We start from the raw sequence: 27180 nt of genomic DNA, 5'->3' as shown, positions 1-27180 counted from the left end.
GCGCCGGTCTCTGCACACGGCTTCAGAACTGCGGTGGGAGGGAGGCAGGGCCTGCGCTTCCTGCTGGGACACAGCACGGTGCATTTCAGGCACCTCTCAAACCGGAGCCAGCAAGGTTACCACGTGAGGTTCGGCTCCACTGGTGGCTCCTGTCCATCGGATCGTGTTAAGAAGGACTCTGAGGCAACTCGGCTCAGAGGGACAGAGGAGGAGGAGGAGCTAAGGGGCCGTGAGCACAGGGCAGGAGGGGCTTCAGGAGGGAGAGGCGCTGGGGCAGATGGGGCCAGCCTGGGCGTTGTGAGGCTCAGCCTACAGCCTTGGCCAAGTCTCTCCAGCCCGTCAGTCTGTCTCTCCCTCTGTAATGAGGGACCCAGAGGAAGACAACAGGTCTGCATCCCACCAGGGACGCCACAGCAACTCCTGGGCCCCAGTGCTGCTTCATCAGCCAAGCACAGCTGAGCACAGGGGTGGCGCCCCACGGGCACACAGCCATCCCACTGGGCACGCCTGTGCACGCCTGGCCATCTGCCTTCTGTCCATCCCAACCCCAACACACTCCTCATGTGGCTGAGCGATGGTGACAGCGACGGCGAGGCCCACCGTGGGGACTGACCACATGGATGTGCACACTTAGACCCTGCCCGCCCACAGCACCCATCACCTCCAGCCCCAACACGCTGACGCTCTGCTCGAACCTTCTAGAAACTTCTTCCGGAAAGCCTGGAACCCGTCCGAGGTCTTGTTCCCGGCCGACTCCCTGATGGTGAGGCCGGTGATGTTGTCCAGCAGGAGCAGGTCTGAGAGGTTGGCCGACGAGGGCGTCTTGGTGTTGTCCACCAGCAGCCGCACCTGCACGGTCTGCCGGTCACTCTGCCCGGACACCTAGGACAGGAGGCGAAGGAAGGAGCAGGGAGGACATCGGGGTCACACAGAGGTGCTGAGACTTCATCGGGGGCCAGCGCTGTGGGGCAGCAGGTAAAGCCGCCATCTGCAGTGCCAGCCTCCCATGTGGTCACTGGTTCAAGTCCCGGCTGCTCCACTTCTGATTCAGCTCCCTAGGAGAGCAGCAAAGGATGGCCAGAGTGCTTGGTCCCTGCCACCCACGTGGGAGACCCGGATGAAGCTCCTGGCTCCTGCCTTAGGCCTGGCCCAGGCTCGGCCATTTCAGCTATTTGGGAAGTAAACCAGTGGATGGAAGATCTCTCTCTCTGTCTCTCTCCCCTCCTGCCCCATAACTCTTTCAAATAAATAAAATTAATCTTTAAGAACTTACAGGTGTCCTAGCAATGCTTAAAAGTGGTCAGCGCTTCCTTGCCACTCTGCACGGTCACCATGGATTCTCACTACTAACGATTTAATGACGACAGAAGGAAAACCTCAGTCCTAATCATTCCAGAGAAGGGAGCAGAGCCCACGCCACGAGGCCTCTGTCACTCGCAGGTGGGACACGGGCAGAGAAGCCCCGATTTGCCAGCCCTCACACACCTGCTCCTCTCCACACGACCTGGACAAAATCAGTGTCTCTCCAAGTACCAGCGCCTTCTGCACTCACCAGGGCGCACTTCCGAAACACGATTCCGCTGTGCGAAGCCCCAAGCGCTTCTCTTGGAACGTCCCCGGACTGCAAGACAACACACAGGGCGTCAGAGGTGGGAAACAGTCCGTGCCACACACATTTAATAAAGAGACCAGACGAGGGCCTCCGTGACACAGGGCGGACGGATGGCTGCTGGCAATCCGCTCTCGGGCACCTGGGAGGGTTTTTCTTAGAGAGCGTTACAGTGTCAGAAATTCAAACCTGCGCAGAAAGAGCGCAGATGCGAGACTGCACAGGGGGGCGTCTGCTGCCCCGGGGACTCGGCTCCCCATGGCCAGCGCCAGCCCAGCAACCTGAGCAGGACCCCAGGAAGACCGCATCACGAGGGCTGACACGGACTGTGAGGCACGGTCCTGCCATGTGACGACAGGGAACACGTAGCCTGGGGCGTGATCCCCGGCGTGAGCTGACGCAGCGCTGGGCAGCCTGTGGACAGGGTCCACCCTCTGCAAACAGAACCCTGCGTGGCTCCGTGAGAAGGTACGGAAGGGAAGCCCGGGCTCACGCAGCAAACACAAGCCACTCGCTGCCACCGGGCTCTGCTCACGGCACCCCTGCAACCCCGACCCCCAAGGTGGAGAGACACACGCCAGAAACCAGACTGGCCCTGAGGAGGGCGTTGCGCTTGGCTCTCTCTGCAAGGACGGCCACACCCCTCCTGCTCTCCGCCTTGTGCACCTGTCACCTGCAGGGGGCTGAGCTGTGCTCCGTGCCATTCACCACAGCAGCGGCCATCATCCACCCAGCTCTAGGCACTGTCCCCTCCTTGCACGTGTGAGTTCTGGCCATCCCCTCACACAGGCGTGGACACTAGGGCTCAACAAGGTTGACCCAACTGCCCAAGGGACTCCTCCCAGGCAAACGTGACTCCAAATCCTACACCCCTCCCCCCATACGCATCCCCTCTCCAGGGTACCTCCCGCTCATCCTGCAGGACACGGACGACAATGTGAAGAGGGAACAGAGCCACAGCATGCGGGGCAAGCCCAATGCAGGCCCCTGGCTGTGGCCGGCTTCTCGCCCACCACACCCTGCTGCCTCTCTGACCCACCAGGGCACTCGCAGAATACCGGCTTCTGTTCTCCCCACCCTATTACATCCGTGATAAACATGGCTTGTTGCACAAGTCACGGCAGGCAGGGGCACTGGGGGCTTGGGGGCACTGCCACCTGCTGCCCAGAAGGGCTGAAAGAGCAGCGATGACCACCAGGGGGTGGGGCGCTGGCCCCAGAAGCTATGTCCACACCCTGCCTCCCAGAACCTGTGAACGTGACCTTGTTTGGAAAAGGGGTCTTAGAAGATGCAAAGGGTCTCAAGATTGGATCCCTGTGGGCCCTAAAGGTGGCCCCAAAGCCAGTGACAAGCACTGCCATGAAGGGTGGAGAGGAGGGGACAGACACGGAGGAGGCCGTGTGAAGATGGAGGCAGAAGCTGCAGGGAGCAGCCAAGGAACTCAGGGGCCGCCATGCGCTGGAAAGACCGACTGGGCAGCCTACACTGGAAGGACCGTGATGGTGGCCCCCGGCCTCCAGGACACAGACAGAAGGCGTTTCCACTGGTCTCGGCCTCCCAGTCTGCGCTGACTGCTCGTGGCTGAGCTCAGTGGCTCTCGTACCCCTGGAAATTATTAAACAGCGGCAGGCATCGGGCCTAATGGTTGAGACATCGTGTGGGACACCAGCATCCCGCATCCGAGCGCCTGGGCTCCAGGGCTGGCTCTGCCCCCGATCCTGCTAATGCACGCTGGGAAGCCGCCCACGATGGCACAAGAATGTGGAGACCTGTCGCTCACGGGGGATCGGGATCAAGTCCCCGTTCCTGGGGCAGCCTGGCCCAGCCCCAGCTGGGTGGGCATGTCGGGGGGGGGGGTGCCCAGCAGATGACAGCTCTCTCCCTGCCTTTAGGTTTCTGTGTGTCTGTCTGCCTTTCAAGTAAAAACAACCACATAAAAAGTTAAAAATTAAAAGATAATGAAACCTTACGTGGAAAGATGGTCACTTGTGGAGCCGACACGTGCGACGGCATATGAACCAGCAGCAGGGTGGTGTCGCGGTGCGGAGGCTCAGCCACCGCTCGGAACACCCGCACCCCACCACGGAGCGCTGGCTCAGTCCCGGCTCCCCTGCTCCAGGCCAGCTCCTAGCCAAGGCTCCTGGAAGGGCAGCACATGATGGCCGAGGCGCGGGGAGCCCGGCCACCCCCACGGGAGACCAGGATGGAGCTCAAAGCTCTAGGCTTGGCCTGGCCCAGCCCAGCCGTTGTGTGCACTGGGGTAGTGAATCAATGGATGAGAGACTGCTCTCTCTTTACCTCTCTTTCTGTCTTCCTCTCTCGCCCTGTGTCACTCTGCCTTGCAAATAAATAGAGAAATCGAAAATCCGTCTTAAAACCCAGCAAAAGCATGGAGTAGACTTGGCTCTGTCACGTCTACCTTTCTCTTTTTTTTAAAGATTTATTTATTTATTTGAAAGGCAGAGTTACAGAGAGGCAGAGAGAGAGAGAGTCTTCCATCTGCTGGTTCACTCCCCAGGTGACTGCAATGGCTGGAGCTGTGCAGATCCGAAGCCAGGAGCCAGGAGCTTCTTCCAGGTTTCCCACGTGGGTGCAGGGACCCAAGGGCTTAGGCCGTCTTCCACTGCTTTCCTAGGCCATAACAGAGAGCTGGATGGGAAGTGGAGCAGCCAGGACTAGAACTGGCACCCACTGGGATGCCAGCGCCAGAGCTGGATGCTTAGCCTACTAGGCCACAGCTCCGGCCCTCCTTTTTACCTGTGGGTCCCAGAAGCAGTTTCTGAGTCTCCCCTTGGACTTCCCATCTGTGAGATGAGAATCAGAATACTACTTGTTCAGGACACTTGCAATACGGCTTGAGTGAGATTCTGCACACACACAGTGACGTGTGGTCGGCCTGTGTGCGTGCTCCCTGCCAAGGGGCCAGCAGTACCAGCCAGGAGTGAACCACGCTGGGCCAGGCACACACCAGGCCAGGTCTCGGCAGCAGCTGCCTCCTGCTCAGATCCCAGCCTCCTGTTCTCCTAAACCCTGTGCATCCGTAAAACAGCCCTGCATTTACCGAGAGAGAAGGAGCCGGCCTTCTTGAAGAACAACGCCTGTGACATTTTTGTACACAGTTGGCTCAAAATGCGCTTCTCTCCAACTTCTGCTAAGCACAGTCAACTGTCGACTTGTCACTTACCAGGCGGTGTGTTACGGGGGACTCTGTTTTCAAGAAGGTCTTCCTAGGCCAGGAAGGCAAGAAAGCCAGTAAGGAATGAGCCCAGGGTCCAGGGGAGGCTGCCGAAGTCGGGAGCGGGTTGAAGACCTCCGCTTGCTCGGTGACTCTCACGCCGACAGGTGCTTCTGCTACGGAACAGCAACGCATCCGCATCAGGGCTGCAGACGGGTAAGACGCGGCGACTGAACCCAGGAGGACTACGCGGTGTACAAAAGGCGCTGGGAAGTGTGTGCTCAGTAAGTTAATGAGGGGATGGACAGACAGATGGGTGGATGCGTGGACAGATGGACAACACCATCTCAACTTTGCCAGGAAAATGAGGCACGCTGCATACAGGAAACTCAAAGCTTAGGACAAGTACTTCTCAAAGTGAGGTCTCTCGGTCTAGGTCAAGTGCTAATGTGCACATCCCCCTGTGTGCCCCAGCTGGGACCCAGAAGCACTGGCAAAGTGGCTAATGGGCGAGTCTTCTACACACGGACTCCGACAGCCCTGGATTCAAAGCCTGGCTGTGCCGCTCACCCGCTGGGAGCCCTTGGCCGAGGCACCTAACCTCTCTGCACCTCGATCTCCATAACTACCGTGGTTTGGGCATAGCCGTTCACCCAAAGGTTTGGGTGCTGGGGGCTTCTGCAGCAGGACCCTGGGGGGAGGTGGCGGGGGCGCGGGGGACCACCCTCCTGAGGGGCGAGTGCTGGGCTTGTGTGGGAGTGCAGCAGCTCCCGCAGAAGTGCACCATGATACGCAGTGAGGCTACTCGACACAGTAGCTCGCTCCTGCCACCTGAGCCCAGCGGCAGAGCTGTGGTCGCTCAGGGGAGGGGCCTCCACCTGCAGCGGAACAAACCTCTTTGCTTTGTGGAGTACCAGCCCGGCACTGTTACAGTAACACAAAGCAGATGACGTCAGACGGCTGAAGAGGAAGGAGGACGTCTTGTTTCAGGGGATGCCTCTGAGCACCTGCCGCTGTGGGGAGGCTGACGGCTGTCACAGGGGGGCCACAGAGCCGCCAAGCACAAACGCCGCCACCCCCACCCCCACCAGGCCTTCCTACGCGACAGCTCCCAGGACAATGTGCCCTCTGCCAACACATTCGGCAAATTCCCAGCAGCACGTGGACAGCTCAGACGCGTCCCTGAGAAGACCCTGGGCAGCAGCTGTATCTGCAGCACAGTGGTGCCTGTGACACCAGCATCCCGTATGAGTGCAGCTCGAGTCCTGGCCCCTCCACTTCCAATCCACCTAACGCGTCTGGGAAAGCAGCAGAGGATGGTCCCACTGCTTGGGTCTCTGCCACCCATGTGGGAGACCCGGATGGAGCTCCTGGCTCCTGTGCCAGCACTGGCCCTTGTAGCCATTTGGGAAGTGGACCAGTGCATGGAAAATCTCTCCCTCTCTCTCTGTAACGCCGCCTTTCACATCAACAAATCAATCCAAAAATAAAAAGGCGGAAAAGGTATGGCCTGCTCTCAGGTGTCTCAGGCGTCCTGCTGAGTGGGTGCTGTGCGTGGCTGGTCAGCTGGGGGACCCTGGACAGCGCAGCTGGGTGCCCTGTGCTCAGAACGCCAACCAGCCAGGCAGGGAGGTCAGAGGAGCCATCTAAATGACACGGGTACGTGGAAGGACTGACTTAGGGGTGTCAGATGCTGAAGGTAAGGCAGCTGTACCCACTGGGTGACCGAGAGAGATCACACACCTGAGCCTTCCTCACCACGTGTCTCCCACTCACACACCGACTGCTGGGGCAGGCGCGTAGCACGGCACCTGGGGTGAGCCAGTCTGTCTCTCTCCGCCTTTCAGACAAACTTAAATGCTGGGGCCAGCATTGTGGCGTACAAGGTAAGATGGCCACCTGCAATGCTGGCATCCCACTTGAGCACCAGTTCAAGTGCCGGCCACTCCATTTCTGACCCGGCTCCCTGTTAATGTACCTGAAAGAGAAGTGGAGGACGGCCTAAGTGTTCAGGCCCCTGCACCTGTATGGGAGACCCTAGATGAAGCTCCCGGCTCCTGGCTTTGGATAGGCCCAGCTCCAGCTGTTACAACCATTTGGGGAGTGAAACAGCAGATGGAAGACCTCTCTCTCTCTCTCTCTCTCTCTCTCTCTCTCTTTCTCTCTCACTAACTCTTATTCAAATAAGCAAATAAATCTTCAAAAATGTTTAAATGCAAAGTATAGTTCACAACGAATGTAGTTTTAAAAGTCTGTTCCCTAGTCTATTGAGAGCAAGCTTTTCAAAGTGCTTGAAAAATCTACATGTAGGAAAACAATAAATACTGGAGAAACAACAAGGCAGAACTGGGTCCCAGGTAAAATTAGTCTTTTTTTCCCCTGACTGGCTCCCCTGGGAGGTGCCGCTCACAGAGCTGGGATGGGGGTCACAGTCTCCATGGTAAACCATGCACACAGGGAAGCCACGGCCCTGCCGGGACACAGGGGGCACCGTACCGGGTCAGAGTCACCAGGGTCCGAGGACACGCACTGCATGGGTGCTGCCGAGAAGCGAAATCACCCTGGCCCCTTGGGCTGCCGGACAGGTGCCTGTCAGCAGGCTCTCTGGACACAAAATGTGACAGCCACCTTCAGCTCTGTGCACCTGCTGCTGCCCCTCCCCGGGCGCCTCCTGGACCCCTGGCCCCATGGAAGCCTCAAAGGGGCTCCCTCCCTCCAGGGAAGGCCCCTCCTGTCGCCTACACTACAGAGAAAGGGGCCCACCAGGATCCCAGCCCTTCCTGGTCCCTGGGATTCTGAAAGCAGGCACAGAGCCCAGAAAACTGTACCCCCCAGCCCCTGTGACAGCACAGAGACAGCCAGGGGGCCCAGCTGAGCTCCTGGGAAAAGTCGCTTCCACCTGCAAGGTGGGCTGTGGGGCTCCTGTGCCCCCGGGGACCACTGCCCCAGCAACACCACTGCTACCACGCGGGGAAAAGGCACCTGAGGGGGAAGCTGGGCAGAGGAGAGAGAGGCCATGACGGGAGGGGAGAGGCGGAGCTGCCAGGACCCGGTGCTGCTGGCTCAGACCCTCGAGCCAATCGGCAGCCTTGTGTTAAGTCAGTGGCAGTGGAACTCCGCTCTGTGTGGTTGACGGCATAAAGGCCCCCAGAGACACTCGGGCCCCAACCCCACGACCTGTGTGCGTTACTCCGCGGCAACAGGGCCAGAGCAGGTGTGATTAAGCCAGGGTCCAGAGTCGGGACGGTCACTGGGGTGAGGCAGCGGGGGCCTGAATGGACTCATGGGGGTCCTTGTAAGCGAGACAGACTTGACTGACCTTGGCAGGGAAGACGGCGCCCTGGCACTGCCCCAAGACGCGATGTGACCCTGCTGGCTCTGAAGGCAGGGCAGGCAGGCGCCATGAACAGGAATGCAAGGAATAGGGCTGCAGGAGCTGCCACGGCACGGCGAGCGAGCTCCTCCCCCGGAGTCTCCCCAGGGAGTGCAGCCCCACTGGACCCGGACGCTGGCCCTGGGAGGGGGAGCCTGAGCTGGGGCTTCCGGCCCCCAGAGCTGGGACAGATGAACGCGTGTTGCTTGAAGCCACCAAGCTGGTGACGACTCGTTAGAGCAGCCACAGGCAGGGGTGCCCGGCGGACCCGCACACGTCAGACCCTCTCCGCAGTGTGCTGGAAAGCTCCGGCTGGTGCTGCTCGGGGAGCCAGGGACAGACCCACCTGCTCAAGGCAGGGAGACGCTGCGAGGACCAGCAGGCAGGGTGTCAGGGGGCCCTGGTGTTCCATTTGTGGTCAGAACAACGAAAAGTCAACCAAAAGAAAAACGCACCTGCAGTCTTCGAGGGAGAGCTTCCCTCGCCGGGCCAAACCGCGCGGCACAAGTCCTAAAGAGGCGAAAGACGCAGTCATTCACGGAAGAACATGTGGGTCAGAAGCAGACGAAAGCAGCAGCGCCCACGTCCACGGCCCCACGACCCCCGACGTGCCCAGTGGTGGACTGAAAATGCTGAGACAGAAGTGTGTCTGCTGAACGGGTACGGACTCGGTCCCCTTGTTCCTCGCTTTTCCCCCAGCACTCACGTTGGGCTAAATGCTCCAAGTCACCTGGGGATGATTTAAAGCACACAGGAGGATGTGCACGGCTCACAGCCAAATTCCACATCATGTCAGGCAAGGGGCGTGGGCATCCGCGGGGCATCCAGGAACCCATCGCCCGTGACTACTGGGGGATTCCAGCTTTCAGAGGACTCACACTGGGAGGACCTGCACCTCACGCCCAACACGGCCTCCGGGCCCAGGGTCAGCTGGGCACACTCGCAGCCGTCTTCCAGGGAGCCGGCACCAAGCAGCTGCCATTTCAGAGCCAGGCAGGCCTGGGCGTGAATCACAGCGGGAAAGCCTCAAGCCTCGAATCCCCCCAATCCTGCGAGTTTACATAGACCGGGCCAGGAGAGCGGGGCTCTGGCTGGCAGCATGGACTCGCTGTGTGTCCCTGGCACAGCCTCTCAGCCTCTCTGGACTTCTGATCCTCCAAGCTTCCACCCAGCTTGCTTAGCCTCCTTTAGAGACGAAAGATTGTCCAAACAGAGCCTGGTCGAAGCCTCCTGGGTTTTCCAGGTACACGCGGGACGCATCTACGCAACCCCAGGCCATCCTACGAGTTCCGTGCCTCCCAGCCTCGAATTCCGGCCCACACACAGGGCCCTCCCAGGCGAGGGTGCAGACCAAGCCGGGCCGCCTCTGTGAACCCCGGGGCGGGGCGCGGGACCTACTTACCTGCGCCTTCCGCTCCGGCCGAGTTCCCGGAGCCCGGAGATCACCCGGGGGAGGCTGCGCGCCCCAGGGGGAGCCGAGGTCACACGGGCTGGCGGGGAGCCCGCCCTGGACCCCCAGCGCCAGGGCCGCGGCCAAGAGGCCCCCGGCCAAAACCCCCGAGCGCCCATTGCCCATCAGGGCCCGCGACCCCCAAGCGGCGGGCGCCAGAGACTCGTCCCAGCTTCCGGACCCCAGGCCCGCCCCGCCGCCGAGCATGCTCAGTGCGAGCCGCCAAGGAAAGTTTTTTTGGAACAAACAGGCGCATCTGGAACCGGGCTGGCGGCGCTGGGCGGGAGGCGGGAAGGGAGGGAGGGAAGGGGGCTGGCGCGGGTCGCAGGCGCCCGGCGGCCACGCGTGCGGTCGCTGGAGCCCTCCGCGGGGGCTGGCACCGGGCAGCAGCCCCTTCTAGGGGCAGCCTGTCCGGACTTGACCGGGAGCGGGCGATGGGGATGAGCACTGGGCGGTTGTGGCGCTCGGGGTGCCCCCGCCCCGGCCGTGCCAGGAAGAAGAGACAGGAGGAGGTGGGTGCGGGCTCTTGCTGCCTTCCCCGCTGTGTGACAGGAGAAATTCAAATAAACAACTTTACGACCAAGTGAAATGCGAAATGCAAAGACTCGCGAGCGTTTCAAGTCTGAAAACTCAAAGAAATAGCCCGGGAAAGCCGGAGGTGTGGCGACCCTGCACGTGTCCCAGGGCCATGGAGGTGCTCGGGTGGCAGGGACCCACACAGGTGGGAACACGCCCCCCCAGGGGAGCGAGCCCCTCCTCCCTCTCCGTCTGTTGCTGTCTACTCCAGGGGGAAGGAGTCAGATCCCTGGTCCCTCCAGTCTCCAGGGAGAAGGAAGGCTTAGGAACCCAGTTGCTGTCTTGCCCCGCCTGCAAGGGTGGGTGAGGAGAGAGTGAGATGACCTGGAGGCTGGAGCTGAGCCCACAGGTGCACTTCCCTGCTGCAGCTCGTCCCGTGGAGCCCTGCCCTCGCAGGGAGTGAAGTTCCGAGGAGTGAACACATGAGCCTGTGTGTGGGGGCATTGTTTGCACGCATGCGTGTGTGTATGAATGCACCCATGGCTTGTGCATGTGTGTACAGTCCCTTGTGTGCATTGTGCACGTGTGTACGTGTGCATGTATGTTCATGTGTGTGCAAGTGCCTGAGTGTGGGTGTGCAAGTGCATGTGTGTGCGTGTGCACGCGTGCATGTGTGTTGTGTGTCTTGTGCATGTGTGTGCACGCGTGCCTGTGTTCCCGGATGCACCCCTGCGCCCAGGCCAAGGGCGGCATCCGGCAGCTGCTCCGCGAATCTTTCCTCCAGGAGAGAAGAGATGAACTCAGGTAATTATTTCTCCGCCTACAAAGCCTGGGTGCGTGTTGCGGGGGCCAGGGTGCGGGTTCCTGGGCCTTTGTCCTGCTTGCGGCCGGCCAGGTCCCTGTGGGCGCTGCAGTCTCCCTACAACGCGGGGTGGGAGGGCCACGCTCTAGTGGGGACCCCCGTGAGGTCTACCTACAGAGAAGGGCACGGACCGTCCAGGGATTAGAGCGGGCGGGCGCACAGGCGGTGGCGGCTGTGTGGCCAAGGTCGGTCTGCGGGAGAGGTTAGGGGCTTGGGCTGGAGTCAGAGCTGTCTTTGGACGCGCAGGGGCCCTGGTCATGGGGACGGGCTGGTGACAGCATTCATCACAGAAGGAGGTTGAGAAAGTTCATAAAATCTCGGGTTAAATGCTTAGCAGACCTAAATGGCTCGATCCACTTACGGGAGCCACGCCTTCTCGGCCATTGGACGCCCCCCTCTCTCCGGAGTCTCCTCCGGAAGGGACGGGCGCCTCTCGGGCATGCCCAGTGCGCCGGCAGGGCTGGGCCGGGGGCGGCTCCAAGTTTTGGGCTGACGGCCCAGGCTCCTCCCTCCGCCTCCGCGGAGCCTAGAGGCGGGAGAGCGCACCGAGGAGCGGCGGTCCCGGCCGGGAAGGCGTCCAGCGCGCCGCGCCCTGGCCCAGCCGGCTCCTGGGCCCGCGTCGCCGCGCTGGCGGGCTCGGGCAGCGCACGGCGGCGGGCGGGATGCGGGGCGCGCGCTGCCTGAGTACCCCCGATGGCCGGCGGCGGGGCGGCGGCGTGCGCAAGCGACGCGCGGCTGCTGCTGAGCCGGAACGCGCTGCGCCCGGCGCCCGCGCTTTTGGCCCCGGCCGTGCTGCTGGGCGCCGCGCTCGGAGTGGGCCTCGGCCTCTGGCTTGGCCGCCGCGCCGGCCGCCTGCGCCTGCGGCACCAGGTGGGTGGGCCAGCGGGCCGGGGCGCGGTCCTCCTCCTCCTCGGGGTCCCTTAGGCGGAATCGCGCGGGCCTCGTGCGCTCGGGTCCCGCGTCGGGTCCCCTTCTGCTCCAGGCCGGAGTCCCAGGCAGTGATTTGGGAGGGAGTCGGCGGAGCGACTTAAAAGGCACCGGGTGGAGTCCCCTGCGCCTGCCTACTAGGCTGTGTGATCTCAGACAGCAGCACCCACCCCGAGGGACCCTAGCCTCGCCGTGGCACCGGGGTTTGGGCAGGAGGCAGACAGGGCGCTCAGCTCAGAGCAGTGGGTAGGAGTGGGTGTCCACGCCTCCCTCTGCCTGCTCCATCATCCGTTCACTCCAAACCTGCACTCAGTTCACCGGAACACCTGGGGGTCACTGGCCCAGGGCCTTCAAAGCCAGCGCGAACAGGTGACAGCGTTTGATGATTGCACAGCCGGGCATGCGAGAAATGACAGGGCCAACATTGATCCAGGGCAGGCTGTGTGCCAGGCCCCTGCCTGAGTCTCTCACTAATCCAGAGCTCTGAGTGGGTGCCGGTGCACCTCACCGTGTTGCATGTGCCGAAGCAGGCACCGGAGAGAGAGAGAGAGGTTAGGTGGCAGTGTCGCTGGTGGACGTGTCCAGGAGAGCTGTCCCCCTGCCACTGGTGTCGCTGGTGTCGTCCAGTAGCGCGGTGACCGCTAGCGCCGCCCCTCACACCGTCTGCCTCTCTGAGGGATAGAGCTGGGTCGGGGATGAGTTGTTTTGGGGCAGAGCCGAAGGAAACCCAGGCGCTCTCCTGGGCAGGGTTGTGCGTGCCGGGGGAGTGCTTTGTTGGGAAGGGCTGCAGCTAACGTGGTGCAGCGTGGGTGCCTTCGGGTGCACAGATCCCGCTGGGGTTTGGGACAGTGACTTCCCCTGGGAGGAGTAGAAGGGGAGTAGTAACCCCCAGAGCCTTTGCCTGGTGCCAGGCACTGGCAGAGCACTTGTGGGCATTTGCTTCTATTTTTTATATATGTATATATATATATATATATATTTATTTGTAAGAAAGGGAGAACTTCCATCCAAGGTAATTCCCCCAAATTCCTACAATGGCTGGGCTGGGCCAGGCCAGAGCCAGGAGGCAGGAGCTCCATCCGGGTCTCCTGTGTGTGTGACAGGGACCCGGGTACCTAGGTTTCCCCAGCTGCCTCCTAGGACGCACGTCAGCAGGAAGCTGGATCCTAACTGGAGATGGGGTGTGAGTGTTCCAAGCGGGGACTTAGCTGGCTGAGCCCCAGGCCGTTTGGTCCTTAGCCTCAGTCCAAGCCTCTGAGTAGGAGTTAGCTCCGCTTTCTGGAGAAGCAGTTGTTACTTTGTCCAGGGTCATGGGCTGTCAGCAGTGGGACTGGGTTTCTGAGCCCCAAAGCCAGAGCCTTCATCATCTGCTTTTGGTGAGCTGGTGGTTAGCACCCCATTTGGTCGCTGAATCAGCTGAGGCTCCCAGGTTGACCAAGCTGCTGGCATCACATAGCTGGCAGTTGAGGGTGACCATGGCTGAGAACGTGGTGGTGGCCACAGAGGGGGATCTGGCGCCAGGGCAGGGCTGAAGGGATTTTCCTAGGATGTGATGGGACCTCCAAGAACTTCCTGTCCAGTGGGCCATCTCCCCTCGTCCTGGCCTCTGTTTCTGACATCTGACAGCATGCTTCTCCAGAAAGCACCCCCCTTGGCTCCCCCAGCAAAGCGTAGGGTGCAATGGGAGGACCGCGGCTTCCCTTCCCTGCAGCCCGCAGCCCAGCCCAGCTGCCCCACAGGCCCCCAGCCTGCTCGGCAGCCGCAGGAGCCCTCTCCCTGCTCCCCAGACACGGCTCCTGCGCTCCTGCGCTTCTGTCCTCTCTGCCTGCGTGACCTTGCTCCCCGCTGGCCCTGCTCAGCCTGGGGTGAGCTGGGACGACTGGGGAAGCGTCCCCAGGGACCCCAGGCACCGCGCCTTGGTGCTTCTTGGACACTTTCTATCCTACTACTCCAAGATTTTATCTTGCACCACTTCCCTTGTGTGTGTGTGGGTTCTTCGTTGTATTTATTTCATGCTTAAAACATTTCTATCTGCACCCAGATTGCCCACACTTGTCCCTGAAAGTGTTTGGGTACAGCAGCCACACTGCTGCACACACCCACGTGGAAGCCACCTTGGTCACGCCTCCAGCTGTCACCTGGATGATGTGTGTCCCCTCACTAAGGAACTAGTGTTGCCGCAGCTTACGGCTCTGGGCGACAGCCGCTGCCTGCCCCCAGGGAAAGGGAGGAGGCCTCATCTCCCCGTTCCTTGCAGGTGCACCCTCCCGGCACCGCTGTGGGTACAGAATAATTAGCGATGAATCGCGGTCGTGTTCCCACGGTGATCGCTCTGGAAACATCGTCCGCTCTTACATCCACATGGTGAAGATTAGAAGTGTTTTCCTTTCTTGCACAATGTTCTGTTTTCCCCTGAAATCAGCACTCGTTTTTGTTTTGTTTTGTTTGCGTTTGCCTGGATTCTGTGTACTCAGCACTCACTTCTCACCAAACTCTCCCCTCCTTCTGTGCATCTCAAGACTTCTGCGTATGGTTTGGACGCAGTCGATGTTAGACCCTTTGTATCTTCTTGAGCAAAACGTCTCTCCCTGCTCCGGTTTGAGCTGGTTGTTCTCTGGACCACTGTATAGTTTGCATCAGGTCAGCAGCAGCAGCCCCTGGAGCCTGATGGAATGCAGGTTCCTGACTCCTACCCCAGGCTCACTGAGCCAGGAGGCCTGGGATGGAGCCCCACAGCCCTCCTACCAACCTTTGTTCTTGGCCTGGGAGTCACCTGCTCTGGGCTTTCCCTGTCACCAGGAGCCTTGAGGGGAGGGGCGTCCTGCTGGGACTTACCTCTCTCCTGGCAGGACCCTGTCTGGGGACCCCAGCGCCTGTCTTTCTTTGCCTCCTTCCTGGTGAAGCCGGAGCACCTCCTCCAGTAGCCTTCCGAGAAAGGGATGGACGAACTCTTGAGCTCCTCTGTGTGAAAGCATCCATCCCCTGTCTTTAAGCTTGATGCGGTGGATTCATTAGTGAGAGAATTCTGGACTGGAAGTCATTTTCCTCTAAAGTTATGAAGGCGTTTTCCGTCGTCTTCCAACTTCGCTGAGAAATCTGGTTCCATCCCGCTCCCCGATGCTGTACGTGAATCTCGTCTTCGTTTTTCTGCTGTGGATTCTGGAAGGCTCTTGTCTTTGCTCCCGGCGTAAGCAACTGCCCCAGGGCGGGACTTGATGTCATCTGAGGTGCTGGATACTATGTTTAGGGTCAGTTTGGGTCTCTAATTGTCTTCTTCTCCCTCCAGTTTCCCGTCTCTTTGTCTTTTTCACACTGCTTTCTGCGAGACTTCGCAACATTATGCTTGTATTGGGTTTTTGATAATTTTAGTCTCCAGGAGCGTCTCTACCGTCCTGTCCGCACGTTTGTGAGTGGAACATCTCGTCCCTCTTAGGGTAGCGTAGTTGCTCGTCCTGTCTGCCTCCACCGCTTGTTTGTCTTGGGCTCTGCCCTTCATATCGGAGTCTGTCCCTCACACACCAGTGTTCCCCTGGAGGGTGAGTGGGTCTCTCCTGGGGGCTGTGGGGGATCTCACTGGTCCATCTTTAGGGTCAGCTACAGTTGCTGCCCCCCCCACCCCCTGGCCGCATCATCTCTCTCCGCCCGAGTTGCGCCCCAGCTGCAGCCACCGGAACCTCCGCGGGCTGTGTCTGCCTCGGGTCTTCACCCTCGCTGTTCGCTCTCCCTGGACCACTCTTCCTGAGCCATCTCGGCAGCTTGCTTCTCAAACAGCAGCTCGTCCGCAGGCCGCCCCCCGTCCTCCCCGCTGCCTGTGTGCGCATTTGTTTCCGTCTCTCGCTAGAACATGAACTCTGCAGGCAGCAGCTTTGGGTGTTGTGTGCCTTGCTCTGCTCCCAGTGCCCAGGGCAAGGCTTGGCGCATAGCAGGTGCTCAGCGACAGCTGCCAACTGGCATTTCTGCAGATTCTGTCGGGGAGCCACTGGTGGCCAGAGCGGGAGCTGATGGTGTCTCCGACACAGCCCACTGCTAAATGCACACGGTTCTCCTTCGTCTGACCCACTGAGGACACCGTGGCACCCAGAGCCGCGGTGTTTTTGTAGCCGATTGTCAGGAACGTTATTTGTTTCTGTCCCGAAACACTGTGTGTAGCAGAGACTGCCACAGAGCTCACAGACGACAGCACCAGAGCTCACGCCTGGCTGAGCTTCTCAGACACACATTCGCTCTGTAAGGCAAATAAAATAAAATAAAAGGTATCCCAGCCGCCTGTGCTGGGGATGCCACAGAGCACGCCAGCTCCACCGCAGAGTCCCGACGCCCAGGGCACCCATTCACGGCTCGGGAGCCGAGGCAGGGTGGGAGGGCCCTGCTGCTTCAGCCTCGGCCGAGGGCGTGCGTGTCGGGCAGCTCGGACTTCCTGCGCTGCATGGGTCCACGAAGGACCGTGGCAGCGCCCGAGTCTGGATCTTGGCCGGGACTGGCTTCAGCACGGAAGTATTTTGGGAAACATAGAACCCACGCATGCTCATCAATTTAGGCTCCCAAGAGAAGTCGCTTTGGGGTTTGAAGGCTAAGCAATTTCCTTAAAAATCATCCAGGGCCGTTGTTGACAGCCACAGAGAAGTCAGTCCTTGTGGTCAGTTCACGGGGAAGTCAGTCCTCGTGGTCAGTCCACGGGGAAGTCAGTCCACACACCTCTGGGAAAAGCTGTGAGCCCCGAGCCGCTCACGCCCAAAGTGACCCGAAAAGAAAATGGGGCGATCGTGGCTCCAGGCCTTGGGGCATGCTGAGCTGGGGCCCGGGGACTGGGTGGTCTGGAAGGATGTGCGTGGACCCCAGGGGGAAAGGGATGGGGTGGAGGAGGTGGGCGGTGCCACAGGCGAGCAGAAGTGGCTGCTGGGAGTGGGAGTGGACCGCCCGATGGGCCGGGCGCGGCTGCTTGAATCCACTTCTCTGCTTCTTCTCCACCTTTGGGCTTTAGAAAGACGACGCTCAGAGCCTGCTCAGGAGTTTGGAGTGCGACACACGGACGCCCTCGGAATCTGGCTCCCCGTCGCGGAGGAGGAGGAGGGAAGCCCAGGCGGCGCCCCGGGACGAGGAGGCTCTCACTGTGAGTGACGCCTGCGTGTCGACTTGCGAGGCGCGGTGGGTGCCCGTGCCCCGCCCGGCGGCCCAGTGTGCTGCACCCGAGCCTCTGGCGGGTCTGGATTCCCACCAGGCTCCTGCGTTCGGGGCTCATGTGTGCACAGTGAAATACACGGGTGGGAAGTGCGCGGTGTGATGAGGCGTGAAGAATGCACACAGCCTTGTAGTCAACATCGTCATCAGCTCAGAAAGTTCTCCAGGGCCCCATTGTGCACATCAGCGGCCTCTCCCCCCTCGCAGCTGCACACACATGCACGCACACACATGCACACATGCGGTCACACATACATGCAGACACATGCATACACATGTGTACATTGACGCACATGCTTGCAGACACACGTGCACACATACACATGCGTGCATGGACACACACACATGCACACAGGCACCTCCAGAGGCAGCCATGGCTGTGATGTTGTCACCCTGCGTGGAGTTTGCTGTTCTGTGCACACGGAGCCCTGGGCCTCCTACCTCTGAGATGTGTGTGTTTGGCCCTGAGTGTCCACGACTTGTCCCTGTTTAAAGCTCCGAGGTGGCCGCCGTGGGGCCTGTCCAAGCTGCCTGCGCTCCACAGAGGGCCGGCTGCCGGGTGCACGGGGCTGTTTTCAGGGTCTGGCTCCTGAGATCAAGGCTGCCATCGGCATTTGAGTGTAAGTCTGTTTCCATTTCATTGTCTGCTTTTAAGACAATACCTAGGGGTGGGCGTGCTGACCTCAGGCAGAGATGTAGAAGGTGGGTGCCTTGTTCCCTCCTCACCGGCCCCTCCCTCCATCCCACCCAGCCTGAGTGAGCTCTGTGGGCCCAGAGGGTGCGACATTCCCAGCATCTGGGTCTTCAAGAGTGAGTGCCAAGTGAAAAGCAGAAACATAGAAAGGAAAGGAGGCGGGAAGGAGGGAGGGAGGGAGGGAAATAAAGGAAGACAGGCGGAGAGGTGGATGATACAGGATATAGCGACAGATACCTGGGGGAGGGGGAGAGGAGTCAGCTTGCTGTGCACCTGCTGGCCTGCTCTGTGTCCTGCCAGTGTCACGGCGTCCATCCCATGCAGTTCTCCCAGCAGCCGCCTTCGGGCTGGTCTTGTTTCCCTCCTCACCTTCCAGGTGAGGAAGCCGAGGCTTGGGGGGTCAGATCACACAGCCGACGAGTGGCCACGCTGAGGTTTGTCCCTGGGTCTGCCTGGCCCTGCCCAGGGAGCTCTGCCGCTTTCCCCCACACCCTGTGCCTCTTCCAGGCCTGTTCACAGCCTCAGCTGACGGGGGGTGGGGGGGCTGGTGGACTTAAGTGAATTTCACGGAACTTTGGAGTCAGCAGGAGTGAGCTTCCGAGTCACCCTTACCCTCGCTTCCCGAAGATTCTGACCGCAGGGCTGTCCCTGCCCTGTTGGCAGGACCCTGTGGAGGGAGCGCTGCCCAGTGGGCTGACCCCAGGTCTGTAGGGGCGGGGAGAGCCTGCAGTCCCAGGAGAGGGGCTTGTGGGGGTGGGGTGCACCTGCCCGTGGGTGCTGTGTCCCTGGCTCCTGCTGTCTGTCCCTGTTTGTGTCCGTCTGTGTCAGTGCTTCTCTCTGCGTGGCCTGTGTTCCGTCTCGTTCCAGTGGGCATCTGTGTGGCCTGTGTTCCGTCTCGTTCCACGGGCATCTGTGTGGCCTGTGTTCCGTCTCGTTCCACGGGCATCTGTGTGGCCTGTGTTCCGTCTCGTTCCGATGGGCATCTATGTGGCCTGTGTTCCGTCTCGTTCCACAGCATCTCCGTGGGAGTCTGTGTGTCTCTGTGAACTGTGAGTCTGGGATACTCAGGGTCCCCCGACTCTGCCTGTCTTCCCCTCCCCCCAACCCCGTCTCTGCTACTTTGCCCCATTGCCCGTCTGAGCAAGTTGAATATCGTTTATGCAAAATATCCGGAATCAGCAGTGTCTGGGGTTTCAGACTGCGGAATATTTGCGGCTGCATCCTGAGACCGCCTGGGGCGGGGAGCCTCTGAACAGGACCCGCGTCCGGGGGGCGTGCGCGCCTGGTGCACAGAGCCTGGCCGCCATCTCATAGTCTCCTTGGTGCACCCGTGTGTGGACTGCAGCCCAGCACGTGAGGTCAGCTGTTGGATTTTCCCACGTGCTGTGTTGGTGCTCAGAAAGTTTTGGATTCGGGGACATTTTAGGTCTCGGGTTTGGGGTGTAGGAAAGTTCACTGTGGCTATCAGAACCGCGCTCACAGGAGGGAAAACAGGCGTCCACGCGAAAGCGCAGCCACAGGCCTGCGTGGCTGCACCGTCACGGTAGCTGAGCTGGGCGGATGACACCTGTGTCCAGCTGCTGCCCCGTGGGTGATGAGCACAGTGTGTGCTGTCCCTGCGGTGGCCACGGGAAGGAACGAGGGATGGATGCCTGTGGCGACAGGACTGGGCCGGACAGCGAGAGAAGGCAGTCACAGGCGGCCACAGAGGCAGGACTCCAGCCGCATGACGTCCTGAACAGGGAACTCAGTACAAACAGACGGATCTGTCAGTGCCAGCGCCTGGGCTGAGGACCCGAGGGTACAGCACTGCTCTGTGCACGCATCAGTGCAGAGCCCGGCAACTCTCCCGGGGCCTTTTTCAGGGTCCGAATTGCATCTCAAGAAAGCTGGTAGGAAGAGAAAAAGCCACCATGTGTGAGGCTCTGAGCGTGATGACAACAGTCCTGGCTGTGGCTTCCGGAACCTGTCTGAGGTGCCCCACCCCCAGGCTGGGCGTGAATGCCTGTGTTGGTGGGGGGGGGGGGGGCACATCTTGCAACCTCCCAGAAGCATAGCTCATTTTTTCCTGCCTGGTCATGTTGTCCCTGTTAAGGGTTCAGCTTGGGTGCCCATGACCAGGCTAATCATTGCCAGCAGTTAAGTTAGAGACAGGGCTGTTCCACACACTTCTGCAGCCTGAGCTCATCAGGGTGTGTGGGCAGGACTGTGGTGCATGGAGGACCCAGGCTCTTGCGTGACCTCTGTTTAATAACTAAGTCAGCCAGCGCCAAGCTGAATTCCAGAAGGCCCCAGGCGTGCTCCTGTGCCGCCGCGGTCTCCCTCCCGGTCCCAGGCAGGGGAAGGGCCCTCCAGGATGTGTTTGCCATTGCCAGGAGGACTTGAGCTGTGCTGGCGAGGCCGGCACTCTGCTTTAACCAATTTTCTGAAGAACTGCATTTTGTCAGTGGGAGCAGCTTCACCCTGTGGATGTGTGCTCCCTGCTGGTTTCTGCACAGTGGCGTTGCCCAGCCTGGGCGTGGCGGGGGACCAGCAGACCCTGGAGGGACCCCGACCTTGATCAATAAGGAGCATTTCAGGGGCCGGCGCTGTGGCTCATTTGGTTAATCCTCTACCTGCGGTGCCGACATCCCATATGCGCGACAGGTTCTGGTCCCGGTTGCTCCTCTTCCAGTCCAGCTCTCTGCTGTGGCCCGGGAAGACAGTGGAGGATGGCCCAAGTGCTTGGGCCCTGCACCCACATGGGAGACCAGGAGAAGCACTTGGCTCCTGGCTTCGGATTGGCGCAGCACACCGGCTGTAGTGACCATTTCGGGGGTGAGCCAATGGAAGGAGGACCTTTCTCTCTGTCTCTCTCTCTCACTGTCTATAACTCTACCTGTCAAAAAAAAAAAAAAAGAAAAAAACCAAAAAGATTGGGCATAGTGTGTGGGGAGCAACTCGGACTAGACTAAGTTACTGGAATTAAGACTTATTCTATGCATCTGCTCTCCCACAATATGGCGCTGAGAGAAAGAGACCAAACAACCTCTACGCAGCTGCCTCATCAGTTTGACAAGCTGCAGGAGCTGATCCTGCTCCTGATTGGAGGAGAGCAGCGTGCTCGGCGTGTGGGCAGCAGAGTTGGGATTGGTGGAAGAGGACTATAAAGGAGGAGAGAGACAACATGCACCAGGGAACATCTGAAGGAACACCTGTGCAGCCCCCGAGAGAGCCGGCCGGCGGTGTGCCGCTCCCCCACGGAAGTGGGGAAAGTGGCAGGGGGAGCCGCCCCTCCACGGAGGTGGAGGGGTCGGCAGCCAACCCGTGAAGGACCAGCAGCAAACCCGGGAAGGGCCGAGCAGACAAAAGAACAGCACAGGGTTTAGTGTCGTTCCTCCGCGAATGGGGGAGCGACAATAGTGCGAGATCTTTAAATAAATAAAAAATAAGGAGCATTTCAGAGAACGAGAAGCGGTGGGTCCTGTCCGGGCAGCAGAGCTCGCTCACCCCTCGATGCCGTGTGCCAAGTGTCCCCAAGCCTCTCAGGACTGGCCCGGGCCATGACCAGGCTCTGGGCCTGCCCTCCTGGGCTTTGCCTTCTGCAGGTGGACGGGACGGAAGACGTTGGCACACAGGTGGAGCGTGGAGCCCCCGCCGGCTGGCTCTGTGCCCAGTGCACCTGCCCAGGCCGCCTGCTCCACGAGCCGCCCCCACAGGGCTCACGTAGACCCTGCAGTGAAACCCTCGTCTTGTCATCATGACGCTTCCACCCGAGTGGGTGCTCCCTGGGACGGGAGCTCCAGGAGGGCGGGGGCCGTGCCTCCTCTGATTTCTCACCCCCTTCTTTCTGGCCTTTCTTGTCACCTCTGTTTCTGAGGATGTTAAATGGCCTTTTCTGTTTTCACATCTTGTCCCTGGGCCGGGGACTGTATCTCCCGCGGAAAATTAGCCAGCCCGGTGTCCTGGGCCCATAGCCCATGCCATCTCAGAGCCTGAGCCCGGAAGGTCCCCGTCCTGAAGCTACCAATATTCTGACATGGGATGCGGGCGTCTCAGGCAGTGGCTTAACCCACTGTGCCACAATGCCCATCCCTTGAAATCCCCTGTTTTATTTTATTTTATTTTTGACAGATAGAGTTAGTCTGTTAGATAGTGAGAGAGAGAGAGACAGAGAGAAAGGTCTTCCTTCCGTTGGTTCACTCCCCAGATGACCGCCACGGCCAGCCCTGCGCTGATCCGAAGGCAGGAGCCAGGTGCTTCTCCTGGTCTCCCATGGGGTGCAGGGCCCAAGGACTTGGGCCATCCTCCACTGCACTCCCGGGCCACAGCAGAGAGCTGGACTGGAAGAGGAGAAACCGGGGCAGAATCCGGTGCCCATATGGGATGCTGGCGCCTCAGGCGGAGGATTAGCCTAGTGATCCGCAGTGCCGGCAAAATCCCCTGTGTTTATTTATTTGCAAGGCAGAGAGACAGAGACAGAGATCTCCCATCCACTTGTCCACTCCCCAAATGCCTGTAACAGCTGGGCGTGGCCAGGCCGGAGCTGGGAGCTGGGAGCTGAGGGTTCAATCTGTGTCTCCCACGCGGGTGGCAGGAACTTGAGCCGTCACTGCTGCCTCCCAAGACACAGAATTCTAACCGTTTTTTCCCTAGAACCCCATTTCCATTTTGCGCTGGGCCCCACGAATGATGCCAGTCCTGCCTTGAGCCTTACGCCGTTCTTTGCTTTTGTGTCGCTTCAAAAACGTCTTGGGCAGAGGGTAGCTTGGGTCGTGGGCCCTGAGCAGCAGTTTCCCTCGGTCCCCTCAGGGCACAGAGAGACCTGTGTGGAGAATGAATTTGCGGGTGTTACACTGGGGCCTGGAGCTGTGGCGTGGCAGGTAAAGCCTCCGCCTGTGGTGCCAGCATCCCATATGGGCACTGGTTCTAGTCCCGACTGCTCCACTTCCAATCCGGCTCTCTGCTGTGGCCTGGGAAAGCAGTAGAAGATGCCCAAGTGCTTGGGGCCCTGCACCTGCATGGGAGACCCGGAAGAAGCTCCTGGCTTTGGATAGGCCCAGCTCCGGCTATTGCAACTGTTTAGGGAGTGAACCAATGGGTGGAAGACCTCTCTCCCTCTGTCTCTCCCTCTGTAGCTCTGCTTCTCAAATAAGTATTAAAAAAAAAAAAAAAAAAAAAAAAAAAAAAAAAAAAGCAGGTGTTAGCATCAGAGCCTTACTTTCCCTCCCTAAAGTGGGTGTGGCAATGAGAGTCCCGCCCCATGATGATCACGGGAGCAAATCTTCAAGTGGCTCACCCGCACGAGCAGGGCTCTGTACAGGGAACACCCAAGGCCGGGGCTCTGCATCCGAGAGATTTAGGAGGGTGTGCTTGGGGAGGTACGAAGGCCTTCTGTGTCACTTGAGGCCCTGAGCACCAGGAGGCCAAGCCCAGGGGCCGTCTCTGCTGAGCTCCCTTTGACCTGCACCACACTTAGTCTTGTTAGTGGTGTCAGGTTGAAGGAGCCGGCATGGCATCAGCTACAGGCCGTGGACCCGGAGCCAGGATCTGGTGGCTGATGGCCATGTGACCCTGGCACCAACTCCCCGTTGGGAGCAGAGACAGCAGCCTGTGGCGCGTGGAGGAGGCCTTCTCCCCATTCTTACCTGCCACGCTGCCTCTGTGAGTATGGGTGGGGCAAGACCCCGGGCCTCACCCCACAGCTCCCTCCGGGCCTGCTCGCGAGGGCCTCGCTGTGACACTGCAGAAGTGCATTGGCCCCGTGTGGCTCAGTCCGGTGCTGGTCCAACTCCCCAGATGACAAGCAAACCCTAATCTCCGTGCGCCCCACGCCAGGGTGTCTTGCTCGAGGTGCACTTAGCAGTGGGAACTCAGTCATCTTCAAGATGCGGTTGAAGACCTTGAAATAGACATGGATGCTGCGTTCCTGCCTCCGCCTGTGCCGTGCCTGGCTCCCGCCTTCCCTGCCCGCTCACCTCCCACCACCTGCCCGTTGTCTCTTTGTTCAGCACGGGCTGTGCCAGGTGTGGGGGGACAGTGGGGCAGGCTGCGCGTGCGTCCATCCGGCTACAGTCAGGGAGGGCTCCTCAGGGAGGTGACGCCGAGCCGGGTTTCCCAGAGGCCCATCATTACCTCTGTGAGTAGGCCCCGATCCCTCAGCTTCCCCACTGTCCCAGCTCTCAGTGGGTGCTCCTGTGGCCCCTGGGGGCAGCAGCTAGGTTTGCTGTGTGAGAAGCTGAAGTGTTTGCCCAGCCACTCCGTTTGGCCTGAGGCTCTAGACCAGAATCGCGTGTGAATGTGGCTGTATATGCGTACACCGTGGCGATGCCAAAGCTGGTTTGGTTTTTTAATTACATTTTAAAAAATTGACTGGCCCAGAAGATTTGTGCGTGTCTCTGGGGTCCGGTGTGATAACCAGTAGCTGTATACAGTGATCAAATCGGGGTGATCGGCAATCCCAACTCTGCAAGCGTCGGTCATCTCTTCTAGTTCTTGTGACGTAAGTGATAAGGTGTGGTGGCTGCAGCTGCCCCAAGCTGCCCAACGCTAGGACTAATTCCTCCTGTCTTCAATGATTTCCTGTTTGCTTTGCCACTTAGAGACCTCATAACTCTCCGGAGACTGGTAATTGTGTTCATGCTATCAAAGCCTTCTTTCTTCCAAAGCTGAAGAGAGACGTCAATGTAGAATGCACCATTCTCTTTTAATAGCATTTGTCTAGCCATCAATTAGCAGCCCAACTATCCATCCAACCATCCACCCACCCACCCATCCACCCACCATCCGTCCATTATCCATCCATCCATCCATCCACCTGTCTATCTCTCCATCATCCATCCAGCTACCCACCCATCCCTCCATCCACCTGTCTATCCATCCATCATCCATCCATCCACCCATCTATCTATGCATTCATCCATCTGTCTATCTGTCCATCATCCATCCACCCACCTATCCATCCATCCACCTGTCTGTCCATCCATCGTCCATCCATCCACCCAGCCAGCTACCCATCCATCCATGCTTCTACCGAGTGAGCCCTTACCTGGACTCCCTGTTCCCCTGTGGTCCCTTCCCGAGCCGGGGTGACCAATGGCGGGGACATTTTGGGGACTCTTGCACGCGACCTCTCACTTCATGGAAAGCATCTCAGGCCGTTTGTTCTCTCTCCTTCCCAGGAGTGCGAGCCATCTCTCAACAGCAACGTCACAGCCTTTGCGCTGAAGGCCAGAGTCGTCTACCCCATCAACCAGAAGTTCCGGGTGAGAATTCTGGGCCCCGAAGTGGAGACACAATGAATTCAGTCACGCAGCGGGGGTCGGGGTGCGAGCGGGGGATTGAGGGTGCAATTCTGGTCCTGTCCAAGGGTCTTAGGGCTATGGCAGGTCATTTTAACGGGGACCACTTTGCAGCTTTGCATTGTAACAAACGCTTGGGCTGATCCGTTTTCTGACAGTGTTTGCAGGGACGGGGCCTGCCCGTGGTATACCCAGGTTAGGACTTCCCACAGCTGCCTCTCTAGGTAGGGCAGCTTCCACCCTGCCCTTCCCACACGAATGCGGACACTGATGGTGACGTCACGGACGTCTTTGTTCTCGGAGCCCTGCGTGGACGCCAGCAGCCAGCGCGCGCTGCGCCCTCGAGTGGGGCTGCCCGCGCCAGGCTTTGCAGCCTTGAGGTGTCCCTGTGGGGTAAATGGTGTTGGCTCCGCGCTACACAGAAGGAAGAGGCTAAAGATCTGGCCAGGCCACTGGTTGTGCGTGCCACACCTGCAGCCAGAGGTCGCCTCCAGGCTGGGAGTTTTGCAGGGAGCTGTTCCCCAGGGCTCCAGGGAGTCGCGGCCTGTGAGGTGCCCTGGGATAAGGATGTCAGGAAAACACTACCTGCCCCCTTGGTGGTCAGGAGGATGCGCTCTGGAGGCGCTGACTTCATCCTAACTCCCTTCGCAGCCATCTCCTCTGTGGCTGTCTCCTGGCTCCTCTGTGCCTCAGTTTGTTCATATGGGAAATGGGCGTAATGGTCTCCAGAGTTACTTTTGAAGAGAACCACACATATGAAAGGCTCTGAGAATTCCTGCACCAAACAGATGTCCCTTCTGGGTTAATGCAGCCTGTCCCAAGGTGCAGAGCTTCCCCAGGGCACCCTCGTGGGAGCAGTGCTGACTGACTGTAGCTCCTGCAACTGCTCCCCGGCGCCCACTCTGGGAACCTCGACACCCACTGCTGAGCAGCCCAGTGGGTGGGTCCCATGGGGGTCCTGGGCTCACGCACGGTCAGGAGCATCAGCCCCTCGCAGGAGGCGCCCTGGCCTGGGCGGGTCTGAACACACGTGAGCTTGCAGGACCGCCTGGGACAGACCAGGCAAGGGAGAGCTCCTAGGGACTCGGGCTCTGGGCTCCGCGGCTGGAGACGGTGTAGCCCAGCAGACAGTGTAGCCCAGTGGACGGTGTAGCCCAGCGGACAGTGTAGCCCAGCGGACGGTGTAGCCCAGCGGACAGTGTAGCCCAGCGGACGGTGCAGCCCAGCGGACAGCAGATGCGGTGTCTCGGATGGGGAACCGGGGTCTGGCGGGCCCCAGAGTAAGAGGAGGCCCTCAGCCGGAGCCAGCCCGGTGCAGCTGGGTGAGTGCCTGGAGCTGCAGGGAGCTGACACGCGATGAGCTCTCTGGCTGTGCCGTGTGCTAGGCTAGGATGCAGGCAGCCATGGTGGGGTCCCTGGGGACCGGTTCCTTGATTAGGAGCTGGGAGCCTGCGGGAGGCGGTGTGGAGCCGAGGCGAAGGCCTGGGCAGGACTTGGGCGTCAGAGCAGGCGCTTTAGTGGATAGACCTGCCTGGGGGGGGGGGGGGGCGGGCTGCAACGGCCAGGGCAGAGTTGGAGGCCGAGTGAGGGGCGCACGTGGGTGCTTGAGGAACAGAGCCAGGTCAGGAGCCTCTGGGTGGGAGCCTGGAGCGGAGAGGCTGCCCTCACGGGGACAGCTGAGCTGTGATTGGGTCCTGGGGTGTGGCCATGGCCGTGACCCTGGGGCAGAAGCCCTGTAGTGCATGCTCAGAGGCCTGACCGTCTGCTCCAGCCAGGCCAAGCCTCCCCGGGAGCCCCCTGGGTCTCAGGTCGACTTGCCCAACAGCCCCGGACCACTGCAGGCACTAACAGTGACGTCCCTCCTGCCGCAGCCCCTGGCCGACGGCTCCTCCAACCCGTCTCTGCACGAGAACTTGAAGCACGTGGTTCTGCCGCACCAGCCCCTGGAGGCCTCCCCTTCCAGCAGCCTGGCCAGCCTGAGCCAGGCCGAGAAGGACGACGGGAGCTCCTCGTCCAGCGTCCACTCGGCCGCCAGTGACGACAGGCTGCTCAGCCGCACCTTCCTCCGCGTGGACAGCTTCCCCGAGCTGCTGGCCTGCGAGAGGTGAAGGGGCGG

The 27180-nt window shown here is 60.1% G+C and overlaps 2 protein-coding genes across 10 annotated transcripts in view; one reads left to right on the top strand and one right to left on the bottom strand.

The window, feature by feature from the left end:
* The window catches only part of EVC2 (EvC ciliary complex subunit 2), a 90259-nt gene extending 80430 nt beyond the window's left edge, over positions 1 to 9829 (bottom strand). For 3 of the 5 annotated variants that reach the window (XM_070068046.1, XM_070068042.1, XM_070068047.1), the window contains exons 1-5: positions 9560 to 9829; positions 8613 to 8667; positions 4794 to 4990; positions 1553 to 1621; positions 696 to 882 (exon numbers count right to left, since the gene is read on the bottom strand). In XM_070068046.1, the coding sequence (XP_069924147.1) occupies positions 696 to 882; positions 1553 to 1621; positions 4794 to 4990; positions 8613 to 8667; positions 9560 to 9814 (763 nt within the window). In that variant the 5' untranslated portion in view covers positions 9815 to 9829. The remainder of the gene's footprint in view (positions 1 to 695; positions 883 to 1552; positions 1622 to 4793; positions 4991 to 8612; positions 8668 to 9559) is intronic. The other 2 variants (XM_070068044.1, XM_070068045.1) reach the window with 2 other exon arrangements.
* Positions 9830 to 11514: 1685 nt separating this feature from the next.
* EVC (EvC ciliary complex subunit 1) overlaps positions 11515 to 27180 on the top strand; it is a 52336-nt gene continuing 36670 nt past the window's right edge. For 3 of the 5 annotated variants that reach the window (XM_070068040.1, XM_070068037.1, XM_070068038.1), the window contains exons 1-4: positions 11515 to 11855; positions 16894 to 17022; positions 24945 to 25028; positions 26936 to 27168. In XM_070068040.1, coding sequence (XP_069924141.1) covers positions 11679 to 11855; positions 16894 to 17022; positions 24945 to 25028; positions 26936 to 27168 — 623 coding nt within the window. In that variant the 5' untranslated portion in view covers positions 11515 to 11678. The remainder of the gene's footprint in view (positions 11856 to 16893; positions 17023 to 24944; positions 25029 to 26935; positions 27169 to 27180) is intronic. The other 2 variants (XM_070068041.1, XM_070068039.1) reach the window with 1 other exon arrangement.

This window comes from Oryctolagus cuniculus, chromosome 2, assembly GCF_964237555.1.
Source record: "Oryctolagus cuniculus chromosome 2, mOryCun1.1, whole genome shotgun sequence".
In the NCBI taxonomy this organism is placed as follows: Eukaryota; Metazoa; Chordata; class Mammalia; order Lagomorpha; family Leporidae; genus Oryctolagus; species Oryctolagus cuniculus.
This window is presented reverse-complemented; position numbering and strand designations above follow the sequence as displayed.